We start from the raw sequence: 19,686 nt of genomic DNA, 5'->3' as shown, positions 1-19,686 counted from the left end.
AGATTGGGAATTGGATAGACATTCTAACATCAGCCATAACAAGGCCTTGACAAAAAGCTATTCATCAAATGCTAGATTAAGTTGGTCTGAAAGATTGACGAACTTAATGCTTTGTAATAATGTCCTTGTAATTAATAGGTAATAAGGTATTTAAGTAGCTCTGGTCCATTAACGCGATGGACCAGAGCTAGTATTTAAGATGCTTATATTGTTATGGTGTTAAATAGCCCACTTTAAGAGTAAATGGCTCATTTGTTTGATTCATTAGACATTATTGTAAGCACAAGAAACTTATTAAGATGACTTAAGAATGTTGATAAAATGAAAAAATCCAATAATATGTATATATTTTTGGGGGGCAGACCTCCATTCAGAAACACCCCCACTTAGAAACATCCCCATTCAGAAATACCCCCACTGAGGTTAGGGTTTAGGTGACACGGCCATTTAGAATAATGGAAGTCAACTTGCCTGGTTGTGAAACTACCACTGTTGGTCACTTTTTTTTTTTTTTTTTTTTAAGTTTTCAATGAATGGTGAAAAAAGCTCTCGATAGTGGGCTCAGTCAGACAGACCATTAGGGTTTATATACTGTTGTGTATAGTGTATCTTTGTTCATACATCTTCAACAGCTTATCCGGAATCAGGTCACAGGGATAACGGTTAACAGTGATTTCCAGTCTTCCCTCTCCTGAGCAACAATAGTCACATGTGATCCTTGGTGTGCCAGGGGGTCTCCTCCACCAGTGGGACATGCATCAAGGACCTCCACAGGGAGACACCGGGGGGCATCCGTACTGCTCGATGCCTGAACCAGAGCGTAAGCTGGCTCCTTTCCAATCAAAGGTCTCTCTCTGGGTGACTGAACTTATCACCCTCTCTCTAAAGGAGATGCCAGCCACCAGTCTGAGAAAACTCATTTCGCTGCATTTATCCACAACCTTATTCTTTCAGTCACAACCCACACTTCATGACCATAGGTGAGAGTAGGAACGAAGACTGCTCGGTAGAAAGAGAGCTTTGTTCAGAGCCTGTAAATCACATTTGGAGCTTTGTGTCCTCCTATTCCATCCCCTTCATGTACACAGCAGGCTGGCCTTACAGAAACAACCACTCAAACGGCACTATAACTTTCATGTCCTACCGATGATTACACACCCATTTCTTCGTATACTATTCCTGAAGAAGATCCAAACGGATCGAAGCGTTGAAGCAATAAAACAGAGCTGAGTATACCAGTGTTGCAGACTCTATTCTTCTATTCTACCGATGATTCAAACCCGGGTCCCCCAGCACGCCTGCTTGCTCAGGGGAGATACTGAATTGACTTTCAGGCAGTGCCACTTGTCAACCAGTAGTGGTCCTCCCCGACCACAGGGAGACCAAATACGTGCTTTCTGATGAAGAGCCGGTAGACTCGAGATGTCACGTCCAATGATGGTGTACACTACAGGAACCAATACGTTTTTAAGCTTTGGAGCATGACCCAGTGTGCAGACTTTATTATTTTTAGAACAAATAAACCCACCACAGTTGGGTTATAGAGTATTAACAAACTGTAACATAAGGTTATAGTGTAGCTTTTAAGCCCTATTAAAAACACTTTAGATAAGGATGGGCACTCTTCAATGTTGGATGAGTAGCATTACATTGCTGATCTGCTCTGATGCATAAAGACAAAAATGTGTTTAGTGGGTAATTAAAGCATCATAAAGTATTTAATACTCAGTTCAATCACTAATGAGCACACTTCGTGATAAAGCAGTTTATTAAAATCTAAACATTGCTTCCTTTTTTTTTTTTTTTTTTACTTTTTTAACATATTTAAGACTTTTTTCTTTAAACAAAACATATGTTACAGTACAATATACTGTTGGAAGAACTCAAAGAACAACCACAAAATTGCATTGCCCCTGAATGGATTCCAGCTGATTAGACTCTAATCAGATTAGAGGGTAACACAGGTCCAAAGAATTGGGACGCTTTCTGAAAACCGGGCCCCAAAACTGACCTGTGGATAATTCACATTACTAGCCAAGGGCCAAGGCACAATTATATTTTCTGCCAGGCTTTATAATACATTTCACAGTTGAGATAATTTGTCTGTTACTGTCACCTTCCCCCTCCCCGATATAGCTCATGGATATAGGAGCAGAGCTTCGTCGAGACCTAGTCTTGCATAGCCAGATTTTCAGCGAACTCCACCGTGGAGGAGGAGGAGCCGTGAAAGGTCTGGCTATGCAAGACTATGTTGAGACATGCCTGTCTTGACTGCATTAAATCTAAGGAGTCCATTCTGTACATTTTTGCAGACGTTCGTACCATACCCATTGATAATAACAGCAAAAGTGCTTCATTCCTGGTGGCTTTTGCTCACTCACTATACTTTCCCTTGTACTTTGCGTTCCACCGCTCTAAAGAAAACCTCTATGGTGCTTAACAAGCACGCACTGCACTTGCTGCGTTTCTGTTTTTTTTCCCGTTACAAATGGTCCCGTGCTACCCTCTACAGCTGATTTGACAGAAGTGAGGAGAATAGGGCTTCCAAAGAGGCCCTCAAATATGACATTAAAAAATACTGGAATCTATTAGATGCAAAAGAATCTTTCAATAAAAGGAAAATACAACAACTGAACCAACCGGGTTCTGCCTTTTTCTCTGCCTTTTTGACAACTATATACTATACATGATTAGTTGCATATCCTGTATATTTATTTTAAAAACATGCACCAATAACAAACCTGACCTAAAAAGAAAAAATACACAAAAAGGCAGCAATATAATGTCACTTGCGAATATTGAAGGATAGCCACCTTTTTGCATCCAACAGCTTCCACTCTTCTCAATTGTTATAGGCCTACTACAATTTACCATGACAGGTTTTAGAAGCACAATGACAACGCAAACCATTTGAGACATCATCTGCCCCTCCTACTATAGATCTGTAGTTCCAGGTCAACTCTGTACCAGATTTGATGACCCTGAAACAAAAAGAGGAGAGAGGCATAATGTCAACCTATCTGTAAAAAAAAAATCACAAATGGAACATTATTTATGCTTATTATGCTGTATGTGTTGGTAGGGCTGTCACAATTATGACATTTTACATGACAATTAATTGACACTCAAATAATTGCGATTAACGATTTAATTGTGTTTTTGTCGTTGACAATTACATTTCTGTTTGGCTTGTAGGCTTTGAAGTTGCACATGGCAGATATGACACATAACCTAAATACACAAAGAAATTACTGACATATTTGACAACTTTATACTTAAAAAAGAACATTGATGATTTATGTGTTTAAAAGAAAAGTAACTTTACGGAAATTAAAATTATGTAAGTTATAATGACTGTCCCTAAATAAAGAATATATAATAAAAGAACATTGATAGTGGAAATAGACGATCTACAAGCTCACAACGGGTCACGATGCGACGCGTTGTGAGCTTGTAGATCTGCTATTTACTCTATTTTTTTACTTCTTTTTTTTTTTAAATGTATGAACATTTTTCAACATGGAAACGATTATGAAAAATAATCACGATTATGTCAAATAATTGCGATTAGATGATTATGTAATAATTGTGACAGCCCTATGTGTTGGTCAAAAGCGTTCAACCAATTAGACTAGAAAGTGACAGGTGGACACTTACTCGCTGGTGAAAAAAGCCAACCATGGAAACCTAATGTCATGTGTATCCACAAAGACATTCTGCACGAACATATTGGGGCTACAGCTGTGCTGTAAGAGAGAGAGGGGAAATGTCCAGCCATTCAGTTTGTGCTCATATTCAGTGAATTTTTGTTAACTTCATGGAAATAAAGTGGCTGTACAGCAGGGGTCTTCAACGTTTTCAGGCCAAGGACCCTTTAGTTGAGAGAGATGAAGCAGGGACCCCCAAAACCTGTTCATAGATTCCATATAGTTTCATTATTTGACAGCACAATCATCAGTGTATTTTGGATTCATGTCAATTTGTGTTTTCAGATATGGATCCACTTGAACCGTCAATACTTAATAAACCTGACCTTTAACTCTGTACTCAGTCTGCTCTTTTTCCCCTCTGCACCAAAGCTCTTTGCCGAAATTAGCCGATCTACAATTTTTGGCTAAAGTTCTTAGAATATGGACGCTAGGGTTCAAGTGGTTAATATAAAAAAGGAGAAAAAAAGTTTCTATCACACAAAGATTTGGAGGACCCGCTGTAGTAACTCTGGGGTCCTGGACTCCCTGTTGAAGACCCCTGCTGTACAGCAAAATCCTGGCTGCATCAGAAGAACTCACGTTGAAAAAGCGTGCTACATTCCCTTCCAAACTAGCGTTGATGATGTAGCACTGGTCCTCCCCATCAAACAAATTCCTGGTCATCACCGTGGTAACAGGGGTAGTGGATTTCTCTGTTCCCTTCTCATTTGAGGTAGATTTATTTGCAGGGCCTGCTGTCTTTTTAGGGTCTATGAGAAACATACACATATCAGTATTTCAGTGTGAGCCAGGTCTTCTGACGTTGAAAGGACGGTTAAGTTCTCTAGCGAGGAGGACGTGTGAAAATCGGACACATCACTTCTGTGTGTGAATAGTACGGGTGCAACAGTTAATCGAACTAAACAATTTAATTGATTTTCAAAGATAACATATCTACAAGCTTGCAACTTATCGTGATTCACGATACGCCGCTATTTTTGTGCGACACTCTTGCATGACAAAGTACAAAATAGGGTTTAAGTAGGTAATCAGACTAATCGATTATAAAAAACAATCTATTCGAATTTTTCTCAATGATTCATTGTTGTATATTTTTCATTATAAAAAATTATTCAATTAATCGAAAAAGTAATCAATACAATAATTGCTAAGAAAATAAACAAATGGATGCCACCATATTTGAGATCTCACTGGACAATCTAAGCAAAATGACATGGGAGTGCCTCTGAAAGCGTGTTGACAAACAGAACGCACTGGGAAGGGTTATGTCAGATTTTCACACGTCTTCCTCAGAATAGAATGATTGGATTCAGGTTTAGAGTATGAAAAGCAAGTGCCAAGCATTTTTAGTCTATGGTATGACTCGGCCAGTGATTGATCCTTAAACCCGTCTCAGGGTGGAAACTCTACCAACAAGGCCACTGAGCTATTATGAAATATAAGCTTAATACTTTTGTGGACATTTGTGTATTTATTTTTGCTACAGTGTCAACAACAATTCCAAACCATCACATCCAAATTGGGTAATGAGCAAATAGCACAGAGGAACATGCATGGAATGCAAACATACCTTTTTGTGTTTTTTTCTGGCTATCCTTCTCTAGTCTCTCTGTAGCTCCCTTGGTGAACCTCAATTCAGTGGACGGGACAGAGTCAGAATCCATCTGGTCCTCAGCTGATGAGTCATGGAACATGATACAAAATTAAAGATAAAGGAATACAAGATATATAAACAATATAAAGCTACACAAGTGGCTTTTCCAGCTGAAGAAGTGAACCATCTTGTCAGTACCTGGTTCACTATCAGAACAGTAGGCTTCGGTCTCATAATCCTCCTTGCGAATCTCAGCCGCTTCTATGTGGTTCAACTTGACACAGAATTCATTTGGACCTTGTCTCTTCTGCCCCCTGTTCTGAATTCTACCTGTGGAGAGATGGAGCAGAGATGGAGAGAGAGAGAAAGGACTTGAGACTCCAGCTTGATGGAAGAAATACTCCTTTCTCTACTCATGTACCTTCTGTACTAAATACTTAGTCAGGTGTGCACAGAGAGCAACATTCCATCATATGGAAGCCACTGCAACAAGAACTGTTGTGTTGTAACTACCAAAGATACAGAGACACTCCCTATGTTAAGATGTTTGCAAAAGGAAAGAATCAAAATCACACATGTAATGTTCTGCTTTGTTTTGTTTCTTTTTGAAGATATATTTGGAAAATATATACTCTATGCAAGAGCTTACATTACATGTGTAGTCTACAAGGGCTAGTCAAAGTCAAAGCTGTTTCGACAGATAAATATGATGATTCTATTATCAGTTTGTTTAAAAACAAGCTAACAGATCCTTTCCGAGTGCAAACCACTTCTTTATTCTTTAATGTTAACGGATTACTAGGACAACGCAGCAAACGGTCAGAGCGCAGTGGAATTCCAAGAAACTGATTACCACTGAAGGTGCAAATGAAGGTCCCCGTGGCCACGTCATCCAGACAGCGGACGCCCCAGCCTCGATTATCCGTCTTGAAAACCTCCAACCTCACCTGGATACCATGCTGCACCACTCGGTTGGAGCACATAGCAGGGTCACAGCGGCACAGAGCGTTACACTCATACACACTGAGGAGATGGAAGTGAGGACAAAGGAGCACATGTCAAAGACCCAGGAAGCATATTGATAAGTCAACTCAACTTGACACAATTCTAATAATATAATAATAATAAATATTACAGCGTGCTCCACTGGTTTTAGTTACGTTTCCAGCAGTAAACATTTTATACAGCAAAATGTTCCTTGCTTAAGAGGTTTTGCTCTTTATTGATCTGATCCTGGAGATGATTCATTAATTGTTTAACCCATTTAGTCCTAGAATTATTGAATGCTTTAACCAGTGAAAAATAGCAGATATACAAGCTCACAGCGCGGCACAGAGTGCCGCGCTGCAAGCTTGTAGATCTGCTATTAGTGCCGCGCTGCAAGCTTGTAGATCTGCTATTTTTGGAAAAGTCGTGAAAATGTGTGCAAATCTTTGAATATATGTATTTTCAAAGCGAAAGTTTGTAACTCAAATTTTGCTTCTGGGTGGTCCCTGGAACTAAATATTTTGAGATGGGGGGTCCGTGGCCAAATACATATCATTTAGGGGGTCCTTCACATGAAAAGGTTTGAGAACCACTGACATAGTAGTCTCTCAAGAACAGAGTAACTGAGCTCCAGAGTGAAAAGGACCTTTTCTTTGACGATGGCTGGCCAGATTGCTGACATAAAACATAGGTTTTTCAAAAAGTCTTAGAAGGATTCAAAAGACACTTATAGAATCGGGTCAAAATTCAATTTTCACGATTTTTCAAAAATAGCAGATCTACAAGCTCGCAGTGCGGCACTCGGTGCCGCGCTGTGAGCTTGTATATCTGCTATTTTTCAGTGGTTAAAGCATAAAATAATAATACACTATACTGTGTACCCGTTCTGAATGGGTTAATTACAGAAATGATTATGTTCTAGCTTCAGCCAGACGCCTTCTTCCACAGCTGTGCATGAAACGTAAGGCTTAAAGATGACTCAGCTGAAGGTTTTCACAAGTTTACAGATCAGAGATGTATGCTGCTTTCAAGACAACTCAGAACAGGTGAAAGAAAATGGTTGTCCAAATCGGACATCGGAAATCAGAATCATTTGAGTGCCAGTTTCCCCCAATTAACTGACACAGCAACAAAAATGTGGGGACAAGCATGCTAATTCAGTTCTTACCACTAACCATGCTTGCCACCACATTTTTGTTGCCATGTCAGTTAATTGGGGGAAACTGGCACTCAAATGATTCCGATTTCCGATGTCCGAAGTGTTTGATTACTTTCAATACATAATTGGATCTGAAATTATGCAATGTGTGTTTGTATCTTTTCCAAGGAGCATCCATTACTAGTTACTAGTTGGCTGTTTAAAGAACTGGTATCATATCTGTAATTTTGCATGCCTGAATATGAAGTTTTGTTGTGCTGCCCACTAGGTACGGTATATACACACTGTACATATCTCAAAGAGGCACATCATGAATTAGACTTAATAACAGAATGAAAAGGCTTACCCAGTAACAATGTGGTTGTACAATCTCTTGTAGGAATATCCAGCACTTTGATCCACTGGTCCCTCACTTTGCAGGGAAGTGCTTTGAACAGTCAGCTGCATGCAGGAACACAACACACTGCCAAGTAAAAAAACACACACACACACACACACACACACACACACACACACACACACACACACACACACACACACACACACACACACACACACACACACACACACACACACACACACACACACACACACACACACACACACACACACACACACTTTGTCAGAAGTAACCTTCTCCAGTCTGATAGTGACCAAACTAGCTTTGGCTAGATTTTCAAATCACATGCATTGTTTTTTCTATGTAATTGTAATCTCTCGAGACAGCCTCAGAGTCGCTAAGGTGTCGCCCTTTCTTTGATGATGGGTTCCCAGATTGATGTAATTGTGGTTGTACACATTTTTCCTTTATTTTTCTCACAATTCCCCTGTGTATTCTTCTAGCCCCTTGTTATTGTCAAAGACCCTAGGGAGAGCACAGACAACGTGACATCAAGGCACTCTTCTTTTCACCTGACAGTGACAAGTTTCACTGGGGGGACATAATGCATGAGGCAAGTAGCTACTATCTACCTTTTGTCCTTAGTTCTCACCTCACTGACTGAAGAGGTGCCCTGACCAACTTGTAAGGATTGTTAGTGCTGTGACAGAAATCCTTCCCTCCCCCCTCCCACAAACACAGCTAAATGTGTAGATCCCTAGTCTACATGGCGGTACATTTAAAGACCCAGTGAAATGGCTATTTTGGGTATTTTATTTTGAAGTTTCAGTCTGAAAAGGAAGCCTGTGTTTTTCTGAACCAATCAAAAGGGACCATCCCTTCAGGCGATGGGATGTAGAATCTGAGTCATGTGATGCTTAATGTTTTGTTTGTAGCCTCTTGTACAGAATGTGTGTTCATTTATATGCAAGCGGACCCGTCTATGTCATCACGCAGCACGTTTCTGTTCACAGGAAATAATTAAGAATGGCCTATTTAGGGACCTTTAATATAAAAATACACAACAATGGTTTATTTTCTATTTTTTTGGCATCTAGTGTTAGGAATGCCCATATGATTACCACAGAAAAGTTCTAAAAGTGTGAAAAACGTATTTTTCATTTCACTGGGTCTTTAACTTCTGCACCACGAGAGCGCCCCCACATGTAATGTTCTTTTGTTTTGTTTTTTGTCAAGTAATCGTGGTTGCACACTTTAGAGTTCCAAGATACGTACATACATATGTCACCTTTTCTGGGTCTTTGTTACAAAAACATACCTATCGCCGCAGCCATCCGTGCAGTCACAGCCCACCAGGAAGTCAGGGGAGGTGTTGATGGCGATGCCGTCAGTTGCCACGCGGTCCTTTCTATACATCACAGAGGGAGGTCGCTCGCGGTTGAGCTCGTTGACGCAGGAGATCTTTCTGAGCTCCTTGCCATTGGCGAAGTCTAGGTTTAATACTACTTGGGGCTTGGGCTTTCGGGTCATGGAGACGGACACCTCAGGGTCCAAACAGAACATCTCCAGAGACAGGAAGTCACAGCGAGTCTTGAAAAGGTAGTCCTGTACCTTCGCCATGGTGGTGAGACACAGGCCACATGGCGTCTTGTAGTACAGGTGGATTGACTCCTTTGAAGGAAACCGATCAATAAACAATCAATAAAATAAAACAACACCTTTTCTTAACCCATTTAGGCCTAGAATTATTGAATGCTTTAACCAGCGAAAAATAGCAGATACACAAGCTCACAGCGCGCGCTGCGAGCTTGTAGATCTGCTATTTTTGCAAGTCTTTGAATATATCTATTTAAAAGCAAACATTTGTAACTCAAATATTTGCTTCTGGGTGGTCCCTGGAACAAAATATTTTGAGATGGGGGTCCGTGGCCAAATACCTGTAATTTTGGGGGTCCTTGACATGAAAAGGTTTGAGAACAGCATGATTTAGAAGAAGGATTTAGAAGTCGGGTCAAAGATCGGGTCAATGATATTCAAAGACTTGCACACATTTTCACAATTTTTCAAAAATAGCAGATCTACAAGCTCGCAGCGCGGCACTCGGTGCCGCGCTGTGAGCTTGTATATCTGCTATTTTTCTAAAGTTAAAGCATAAAATAATGGTTAAAGTGTTTAAAATCTAACGCGACTCGGGCGCGTTCCCGGTATTTGAGAGTTAAGCAGGTTAACCTCATTTGTAAGCGGGCACCAGTCCAGTCCGGGGACTGAGCATCGGTTCGACCTCCCGTTGGTCCAACCAGGTTAACATTCACCAGGTTAGCGTTGACCAGCGTCGGCAGGTTCGCATTTCAACAGGTTAGCATTCACCAGCGCCAGTAGGTTAGCATTAACCAGTTAGTTTTACTGAGGTTAAGGTTAGGTTTAGGTGGTCGGGTCGGAATAACGGGAGGTCGGAACAATGGGAGTTCGGAACTATGACATGGCACCTCTAGTCCAAGGTAATGGGGAGTATGGAAGAGAGGAAGACAAGAGTGCACAGATGGAGTTAAGTGGCGGAGTGGAGTTATTTGTGACAGAAGCATACCAGAAAGAGTGAGGGGGGAGATGTATAGCAGGGACCGGGACCAGCAACCTTTTTGAAATGAAGTGCAATGTTTTTATTTTCTAGATAGACGGTGTGCCATGTCAACATACATTTTAATGATACGCCATCAAACATTGACATAATTTGATTGGCAGGAAATTGTTATAAAGATCATTAGACTCAATAACCCACATCTCCCCGATGGAAGGGATTCCCAGTCAGAGTTCAGGGTTTTAATGAATGTATAATTATGTGCAGGTTGTAATATGCTGTAAATTAGGTGAATTCATTTAATTGACCACATTTCGAATTGGATCACCCTCCCTCCCCTGTGCCAAAGTTGGCACCCGTGCCTAAGGTTGCCTACCCCTGTATAGGATGTTAGTGAGACAGGGGCGCCCGCTGGCCTAGTGGTCAAGGCGCATACCACATACTAGGCTATGATGCCTGCTGGCGTCGCCGACCTTTGCCACGTGTCATTCCCCATCTCTCTCCCCATTTCCTGTCAGTCTACTATTCTATCAAATAAAGGCATAAAAAGCCCAAAAACAAAAAAAACAAAAAACAAAAAAAAGGATGTTAGTGAGACTAGCCATGCTGTACGGCTTGCAGTATTCATTTTGACAGACATTTTTGATTTAGTCTTAAGATTAAATCATACAATTTAGTCTTAGTCCGGTTTAGTCTTCTGAAATTGTTTTAGTCTTTTAGTCTTAGTCTTTTGGGATTAGTCTTAGTATTTTGTCTTTTAGGCTAATTATAACTGTACAAGTAATTTTTCTACTGTCTGTTACGATGTCAGTGCAATATAAAAAAGATTCAGAAAAATACAGTGCAATTCTGAGTTCTCAAAAAATAACAAAAAAAACACCATCTTGGCTGTAATGCCATTGCACCTTAATATACAGTAGCAAATACAATACTTATGTTAATGTTCAAGTAAAACTGCTAGGGCAAGGCTACAATGCTTATTGTGTGCCACAGTGCCACTGCCAGGTACAACATCTCTGCTCTGCAAATAATATACACAGTATCAATCACATCTGACACTGTCTACTACTCTCTGTGCAAAAGCAACACGATTTGAAAAGAACAGATAGGTGCCTACATTCTCAAATGTAAAGATAAAAGATGTATTTGGGTTTAATTCCATTTAGTCTTAGACTTAGATTTAGTCTTAGACTTTTTAATAACACATTTAGTCTTAGTCTGAAATTGTGTTAGTCTAATCTAGTCTTAGTCGACTAAATCAAAATCTTAGTCTTTGTCTTAGTCAACACAATTACGTGTAATTGAATCGATTAATGTCGGCAATTAACAGATTTTAGATTCATTGTTAACTCATACCCTGCCAAAAAAGACGTTTTCTATAATAAAAACGTCTTTTTAACTATGGACCTCCCTGCCAGACGTCTTCTGGACGTCTTTTAAAAAAAAAAAAAAAAAAATGAAAAAAAAAAATTTGGACCTCCAACAGTGTACTAGCCATGATCGCGATCGCGAAATTGCATGTTTAACCCCCATACCAACCCCATCTTTCAAACATGGCAGCCATGTTTGTTTACATTTGAAGAAAACATAAGGGCTGCCTTCTCCTGAATGCCTGAACGGATTTCCAAGCGGATTGTTTTGTTTGAAAGCTGTGAAAAGCATGCACATGCATAGTGCATGATCTGTGCACGAATGTGTGCACCAGCGTGCACACTATTTTTTTAACCCTTTGTTGGCGAACCGGCAATATAAGAGGTCCCACTTTAAATACGGCACTGAAGAAGTTAACATCCATAGTTGAGATCTTTTGGACATGTGAAAAGGAGGGATGAGAGGTACATTGGGAGAAGAGTGCTGAAGATGGAACTGCCAGTTAAGAGGAGAGGAAGACCAAAGAGACGGTTTATGGATGTGGTGAGAGACGACATGCAGGTGTACCTCCTCATCTGTGGTTTTCTTCTTGCGAGCTTTCACACGGTGGAACCCATAGAACAGAGGAGCCAGAAGCGGGTTGCGTTCGATGTGTATCTTTTTCCCTTCTTTGGGCCGGTTTCGGTCCAGACAGGCCGGGCAGCAACGGTGAGGGCTGTATTTGACCAGCTTAGAAGTGGGTACGTTGGTGACTAGCAGTTGATCTGTCCCCCTAATAAGTATAAAAGATACCCGTTTCAAAAAGACCATTTACATCTAGTAGTATTAAAGGACAATTTTCTTTCTTTTTTTTTTTTTACAACAAGGGTTCATATTTCAGAAAGTCATAAGAGAAAAGATAAGCGTTAAAATGTTTCCATTTACTTCTATCATTTTAGTGATTTTAACAATTTTGATTTGCATGCATGCCACCAGGTTGGGGGCATGCATGCAAGTGGCCAAATATGTATTCTTAAATAAGCCCATTCCCAAGATGCACCGCAGTATTTCATGGGCAGATGTGACTTATGGAGGCTGGTGTAAATAGTAACAAAGAAACTGCCGGCTTATTGTGTCTAAAAATACATATTTAGCCACTTGTACGCATGCCCCCACCCACTGAAATGAAATACTAAAATCGCTAAAACAATAGAAAGCAGTAAATGAAAACATTTTAAAACTAATCTTTTCTTTTCTCTAATTGCTCCCTTGTTGTAAAAAACCAAAGTGGTCCCGTAACAATAACAATAATAATCAAGATTTTATAACAATTTTATTAACAAAGTTACAAGTACATTTTGAGGTTAGTATAAACAATGGCAAGAACGTCATCTTGTTTGGTGACTTCAGTTGACTTTTCATGATAAAAATAAATAAATAAATGGAACCACATGCAGGACCTGGGCTGATCATATGCAGAGTTTAAATTAAAACTGTACTGAGACAGTGGACAGTGACTACTACACACCCAGGGTGGATTTGTTGTAGTCACAGGGAGAGGGTGTAATAACATGGACGGTAAAACTGTAGTACACAAATATAAATTTGCACCACAGTATAGCACCCTCATCTAGTAATAAAAAAACATGTGGTCTACAAATAGTAACAAACCAAGACTGTGACATAATATATCCAATGTACTTTACTCCCTGTTCACTGCAGACAGTGTTAAGACCATTACAGTAGTACAGTACAAACAACAATAAAATGTTAATTCAGCTTTAAGATTCATTGTTCATGTAGAATCCTTCATTGGAGAAACGTTACTTGTTAGCAGTGGTGTGATATGGATTTTAGAAGTGTGGGTCCTCTAAATTCATGACGTCACGCGCGCACACTGTTTTTATTGTTACAGTGTGTGTTTAGTGTGTGCATATGAGGTGCGCGTGCGTGCAGCAAAATAAGTGTGGTCTCGCCGAGCCCACACGAGCCCATGGCATCTCACCCCTGCTTGTTAGCGCTGGTGCTGGCACTGGAAGGGCTGGTCTGAGGGGGCTTGCTTGGATGGATGGTCTGTGTTGATGTCACTGGCAAACACAAAGAGGAGTGAGTTCTCATTATACATTACCACCAAGGTTATTAGTTAAAGCAGGGGTCTTCAACAGGGTGTCCAAGACCCCTAGGGGTCTTCAGAGTTACTACAGGGGGTCCTCCACATCTTCTGTAGGACGGTATATGTAACTAGCAGGCACATGGGAGAAGGCCGCAGTGAGCCTGCTATAGAGTTTGGTTGCATCAAGACACCAATTGCAGTTTATATGGAAGTGTATGACACTTCAAAGCTCAAAATGGGGAATCTGGGGGGTTACCAAGAAAACCAGAGAACAGTTGGATGGTCTCAAGTCACGTTGCACGGCCTACGCTCTTCTGTGTGTAACCGTACCGGAGATATGACGAGGGAGGTTGCACACCAATTGGCGTGAGGTGGCGTGATCCAAAGGTCGACGAAAACATGGTAGGCAACCAATGAAATTGTTTGATGTGTTCTTGGCACTGCCTGGCATACAGTATATACCCAGCTGTTGATCGGGCAAAGGACAGCAGTTTGGGGCTACTTGGTGCACCAAGGGTGGCAGGAACACAGAGAGTGTGTCGCATCTTCGCTATTTCTGTACTCTGTCTACATTCATTGGGAAATAAAGGGCGGAGTGTTATACTCATCACTATTCTTGAGTTTCAGTGTATTATTCAGGGCGACCTTTAACCATATTTGATACCAGAAAAAGGCCACAACACTTTCAATCCTTTTTATATTAACAACATATTCTGAGAACTGTAGCCAAAAATAGCTGATCTATAAGCTCACATGTGAGCTTGTAGGTTTAATAAGTATTGACGGTTCAAGCGGTTAAATATCTGAAAACACAAATTGACATGAATCCAAAATACAATGACTGTGCTGTCAAACAAAGAAACTACTGTATATGGAATCTACGAAAATGTTGTGGGGGTCCCTGCTTCATATCTTTCTCAAATAAGGGATCCTTGGCCTGAAAACATTGAAGACCCCTGGTTTAAAGAAAACGAATGAAATAAAAACTAAACAAAAGTGAAAAAGTACTTTCAACTTTGTAAATTTATTTCATATACAAGTATTGTATTTAAAATCTACCTTCTATTTTATTAGCTGTGCCAGTCTGTCTATGTGTATACATTTTGTATATGATGTGTTTTGTTTTTATTACCGAATCATTCTACTGACCTTTTTGAAATCTCATCCCTTACAAATATCCCATACAATAAGAAACTAAAGCTGAGTCCACATCAATGACTCGCAATGCAATTGCAACCCAATCCTAAATCTGTGGTTTGCAATGCTAAAAAGCTGGCCATTCTACAACCAGGCTTGACAGGACAGGTGTGTGTGTGTGTGTGTGTGTGTGTGTGTGTGTGTGTGTGTGTGTGTGTGTGTGTGTGTGTGTGTGTGTGTGTGATAGAAGAGATGTATTTGTAACGAGGTTACTGTCCTTTTTCTCTCAGACCGCTCGGTCTAGATTCGAACAACGTGCCGGAAGACCTAAAGCCCTTTGCACACAGGCGCGTTTAACCGCACGGATAAAACGGACAATATAATTTTTTGAAAAGAAAACAATGATTCTCTATGACCTCATGCACACCGGCTCCGAATTAGCCGTGCGACGAGTGGCTGCCGCCGTGCGTTTTTTTCTTGATCGAACCCAGTTCGATTTGTGCGTCTTGTCGCATGTGGTAAAAAACTCATCACTCCTTTTATGACTCCTTTTTGGATCCGCAGCGCCGATTCCGCACAGCCTTGCACACCAAATCCAATGCGTTTTATTCATGCCGCAAACGGAAAAAACGCAACTGTCCTGTGTGCAAAGGGCTTAAGGCTTCAAGAAAATTCTGTCCGCGATCCTCATCGCTTTTTTCCTTCCATGGGTTGACCAATCGATCTGAAATTGCACCAATGACCATTGGTATGCAGAGAATATGGAAGCCTAGTCTTTACCTTTCCCAAATTTAAGCCGGTTATTAGCTTTTTTGCTGGGATTTGTAACCATGGTCTCTTAGCCTGGACGGAAGGGGGGTGGGCCTGGCTTCAGCGTGCACACACACACACTCACACAGAACACCAGAAGTGAGCACTGGCTCAATGGTGCAAATTATACAAGTTTTTTATTTAAATCATGGCAAGCAGCAAACCAACAAGACTGGTGTTGTATGTGTGTGTGTGTGTGTGTGTGTGTGTGTGTGTGTGTGTGTGTGTGTGTGTGTGTGTGTGTGTGTGTGTGTGTGTGTGTGGCGTGCCTCGTGAGCATTGAACATTCTTGCTGGTGAGCAGTGCGACACATAGATAGTGAGCTTGTAGATCTCACGGCAAGCAGCAAACCAACAATACTGGTGTTGTGTGTGTGTGTGTGTGTGTGTGTGTGTGTGTGTGTGTGTGTGTGTGTGTGTGTGTGTGTGTAGACAACGAAGCGCTGAAGCTTTAATTACAAAACGGTGTCATAGTACCCATAATAGCAGCGTGCTACAGGGACATAACCAATTGGCGGTCAGAGACATTATGTGGCAATTCTCATGCATTTTTCACAGCTCTTAGTGGGGCTATCTGTAATCACAGTTTGGCACGTAGTTAGGGTGCATACGTCCCCGTGTTTGGATTACTTTATTATTATCACATCATTAAATGGAGAACAGACTAACCTGGTGGGGAGATGAAAGATTTGTTATCCTTGTTTAAATCCTTCCTATTCTCCTCTGAATGTTTCCTCATGTTGACGATGTGTTCGAGGCGGCTCGAGCCCCGGTAAATCCACTCCTTATGTTCGTCCACCTCCTGAGTACGACATGCACACAACCATTATCGCATGTTTTGACACATTTGGGCTACACAACATCAATTATACAGTAAGTAATACCAAGATATTACAATTTAATGATACAAATGATAATGATGGACCCCTTTCACAGACTTCTCACAATGTAAAGCCAGCTGACATAATAATCAATAGTGGTTATGTGAGCAAGCACAGATAATAGATCTTTTTCATTGCAGCCATATTGACTAATGGGAGAGTGTTTTTTGCAGGTCTTTCAGTCCGAGTGTATAAAAAAGCAACTGGGTTAAGCACCGTTGGTCCAACCAGTTTAACATTCACCAGGTTAGCATTCACCAGCGTCGGCAGGTTTAAGCATTTCACCAGGTTAGCATTCACCAGTGTCGGCAGGTTAGCATTTCACGAGGCTAGCATTCACCAGTGTCAGCAGGTTAGCATTTCACCAGGTTAGCATTCACCAGTGTTAGTTTTACTGAGGTAACTTGGGGACAAGGTTAGGGTTAAGGTTAGGTTTAGGTGTATCTCCGTCCCCCTGACTTTCGTCACCTCCGCGCAGCCAATCACAAGCTTCCGCTGCCTTAACCCAGTTGCTTTTTTGATACACTCGGACTGAAACACGTGCAAAAAACACTCTCCCATTGACTAATAGCTGACTTTGACTAATGTTCTTTCTTCACAGGTGTTACAATGATACTAATTAAGGCTCTGTGCCATTTAGTGTAACACAGAGCCTTTCCAGTGACCCAACATGCACAATAGCAGCATCCTGAATCTGTTTGACCTCAATGTAAGACAACCTTAATTGGTATCATCATCACCCCGTTAAGGAAGTAACATTACTCAACAATGTGTGTCCATGGCTGCCGTCAAAAAGGTCTAATTAAGGCTCTGTTCCATTTAGTGCAACAGAGCTTTTCCAGTGAGCCAAGATATGCAATGGCATGTCAGTATCCATTCCTGACAGGTGGTGATTAGGGCATTCACCAAATATTCGAATATCAAAGTCACTATTCGATGTTGTTCACCGAAGTCGAATATTCGCTTATTTTAATTTTTTTATTGTTTTGTCTTTAAAAAAATATATATTTCTTCATGGTTTATAAAGCTTGGCTAGATAGGAAGTCATAAGAACCCTGACAAGCACTTGGAATTGTAGGTATTACATTTAATGTGACTCGGTTCCGCAGAGGCGTTGTGAGCATGTAGATCTGCTATTCTCACAATGTTCGCCTCTTGCTTACTTAATATTTGATTGTTTGGCCAGTCCTGTCGAATATTCGACTATTCGAATACTTTGAGGTCGATTAATTTGAATACTAAAAATCACTATTCGTGAATGCCCTCGTGGTGATATGCTTTTGGTTAGAACAGTTTAGAACATGTTTTTTTTTGTTAAAAGGTTTAACCTCTTTGTTCATTTTCAGGTGAATTGCCATTTTCAGCCAATCAGGAGAGAGCGTAATCATTATCAGCTTCAACTTCATGTTCCCGTTATGTTCAACTTCATGTTGTGGGGCGGCATAGCTCAGGGGTAGAGAAACCGTTATTAGAGCACGAAGGGTTCCCGAAGGGTTCCCAGTTCAAATCCGGGCTCCCTCTGAGTTAATGTCGAAGGGTCCTTGGGCAAGACTCTGAACCCCACATTGCTCCTGGTGAGCAGGTTGGTGCCTTGCATGGTTTCCTCCGCCACCGGTGTATGAATATGTGCGTGAATGGGTGAATGTAATGCACAATCTCTGTAAAGTGCTTTGGATAAAAGCGCTATATAAATGCACCATTTACCATTTACCGGTACAATTGTCTGCCCACTTCTGTCGCTTGTTTATCCTGTATTCTGATAGGATAAAATTGGTATCCCGAGCTGAACAGTTATTTTCTGTTTACATAAGAGCTGGAGAGACAGGAAGACTCAAGATACTTAAACACCCTATATAGGCCTGGGGCCAATTCTGATATCTTCACAAATTGGTACCACCCAAGGTGACCGTACATTTTTTACATTTTTGACTTCCTACATGTCTCTAGTTTACATTTTAGTATGATAACCCTTTCTGCGACCCAGCTTAATTGATGTTATCACCCGCTAGAGTCGGTCTCCCATCGACTTTCTATACAGGAGGAAAATACCCAGAAAAAAAATTTTTTTCTGGGTATTTAAGGAGGATCTGAGGGGTCTAACTAGGGGTTTGTCATGATGCTGAATCCATTGCAGGCATTTGTTTTGCACAAAAAACATTCCGTGGGCTAGAAATGGCCTCAGAAAACAATACACGTATGGGTGAGTATTCATGTTAGTCGGAGGCCTTAGGGTTTTTTTTCTCGTGCTAATCAGTCTAAAAGTGCAAAATTTTGCACAGATGTAGCTCAGGGCATGCTCTAATGATTTAGCTAGGGCGCCCGAGTCTGCGACATTCGGGGTCGCCACAGCGGCCAAATCAAGTTGGGCTCCCATCGACTTTAGTGATGAAAAGTGATGAGTCATCACTTTTCAGAGTTTTGTGGGTGCTGTGGTGACCCCAAAGGTCGCCGACTCGGGCGCCCTAGCTAAATCATTAGTGCATGCCCTGAGCTACATCTGTGCAAAATTTTGCACTTTTAGACTGATTAGCACGAGAAAAAAAACCCTAAGGCCTCCGACTAACATGAATACTCACCCATTCGTGTATTGTTTTCTGAGGCCATTTCTAGCCCACGGAATGTTTTTTGTGCAAAACAAATGCCTGCAATGGATTCAGCATCATGACAAACCCCTAGTTAGACCCCTCAGATCCTCCTTAAATACCCAGAAAAAAAATATTTTTCTGGGTATTTTCCTCCTGTATAGAAAGTCGATGGGAGACCGACTCTAGCGGGTGATAACATCAATTAAGCTGGGTCGCAGAAAGGGTTATCATACCAAAATGTAAACTAGAGACATGTAGGAAGTCAAAAATGTAAAAAATGTACGGTCACCTTGGGTGGTACCAATTTGTGAAGATATCAGAATTGGCCCCAGGCCTAATAGGGGTGTTTGTTCACGTCAACAAGCCAAAACCTAAATTGAAAAACAAGCCATCCTCTTGAGCTGGACAAATAACAACATACAGACTATCATGTGCATCACTGAATT

The 19,686-nt window shown here is 41.0% G+C and overlaps 1 protein-coding gene across 2 annotated transcripts in view; it reads right to left on the bottom strand.

Moving 5' to 3' along the window:
- Positions 1-1,868: 1,868 nt before the first annotated feature.
- The window catches only part of setdb1a (SET domain bifurcated histone lysine methyltransferase 1a), a 29,632-nt gene continuing 11,814 nt past the window's right edge, over positions 1,869-19,686 (bottom strand). The window contains exons 8-19 of one of the 2 annotated variants that reach the window (XR_013962450.1): positions 16,444-16,576; positions 13,721-13,802; positions 12,304-12,508; positions 9,109-9,461; positions 7,797-7,913; positions 6,158-6,327; positions 5,503-5,634; positions 5,281-5,385; positions 4,290-4,459; positions 3,658-3,746; positions 2,580-2,981; positions 1,869-2,512 (exon numbers count right to left, since the gene is read on the bottom strand). Coding sequence is in view for 1 of the 2 variants with exons in the window: in XM_080735752.1 (XP_080591878.1) it covers positions 2,861-2,981; positions 3,658-3,746; positions 4,290-4,459; positions 5,281-5,385; positions 5,503-5,634; positions 6,158-6,327; positions 7,797-7,913; positions 9,109-9,461; positions 12,304-12,508; positions 13,721-13,802; positions 16,444-16,576 (1,677 nt within the window). In the remaining variant the exon portion in view is untranslated. Of the gene's footprint in view, positions 2,982-3,657; positions 3,747-4,289; positions 4,460-5,280; positions 5,386-5,502; positions 5,635-6,157; positions 6,328-7,796; positions 7,914-9,108; positions 9,462-12,303; positions 12,509-13,720; positions 13,803-16,443; positions 16,577-19,686 lie in introns of both variants that reach the window. The other variant, XM_080735752.1, reaches the window with a different exon arrangement.

The sequence above is a fragment of the Nannobrachium achirus genome (genome assembly GCF_963921795.1).
Source record: "Nannobrachium achirus genome assembly, chromosome: 10".
Lineage (NCBI taxonomy): Eukaryota > Metazoa > Chordata > Actinopteri > Myctophiformes > Myctophidae > Nannobrachium > Nannobrachium achirus.
Note: the sequence above shows the minus strand (reverse complement) of the source record. Positions and strands in the feature narration are given on the sequence as shown.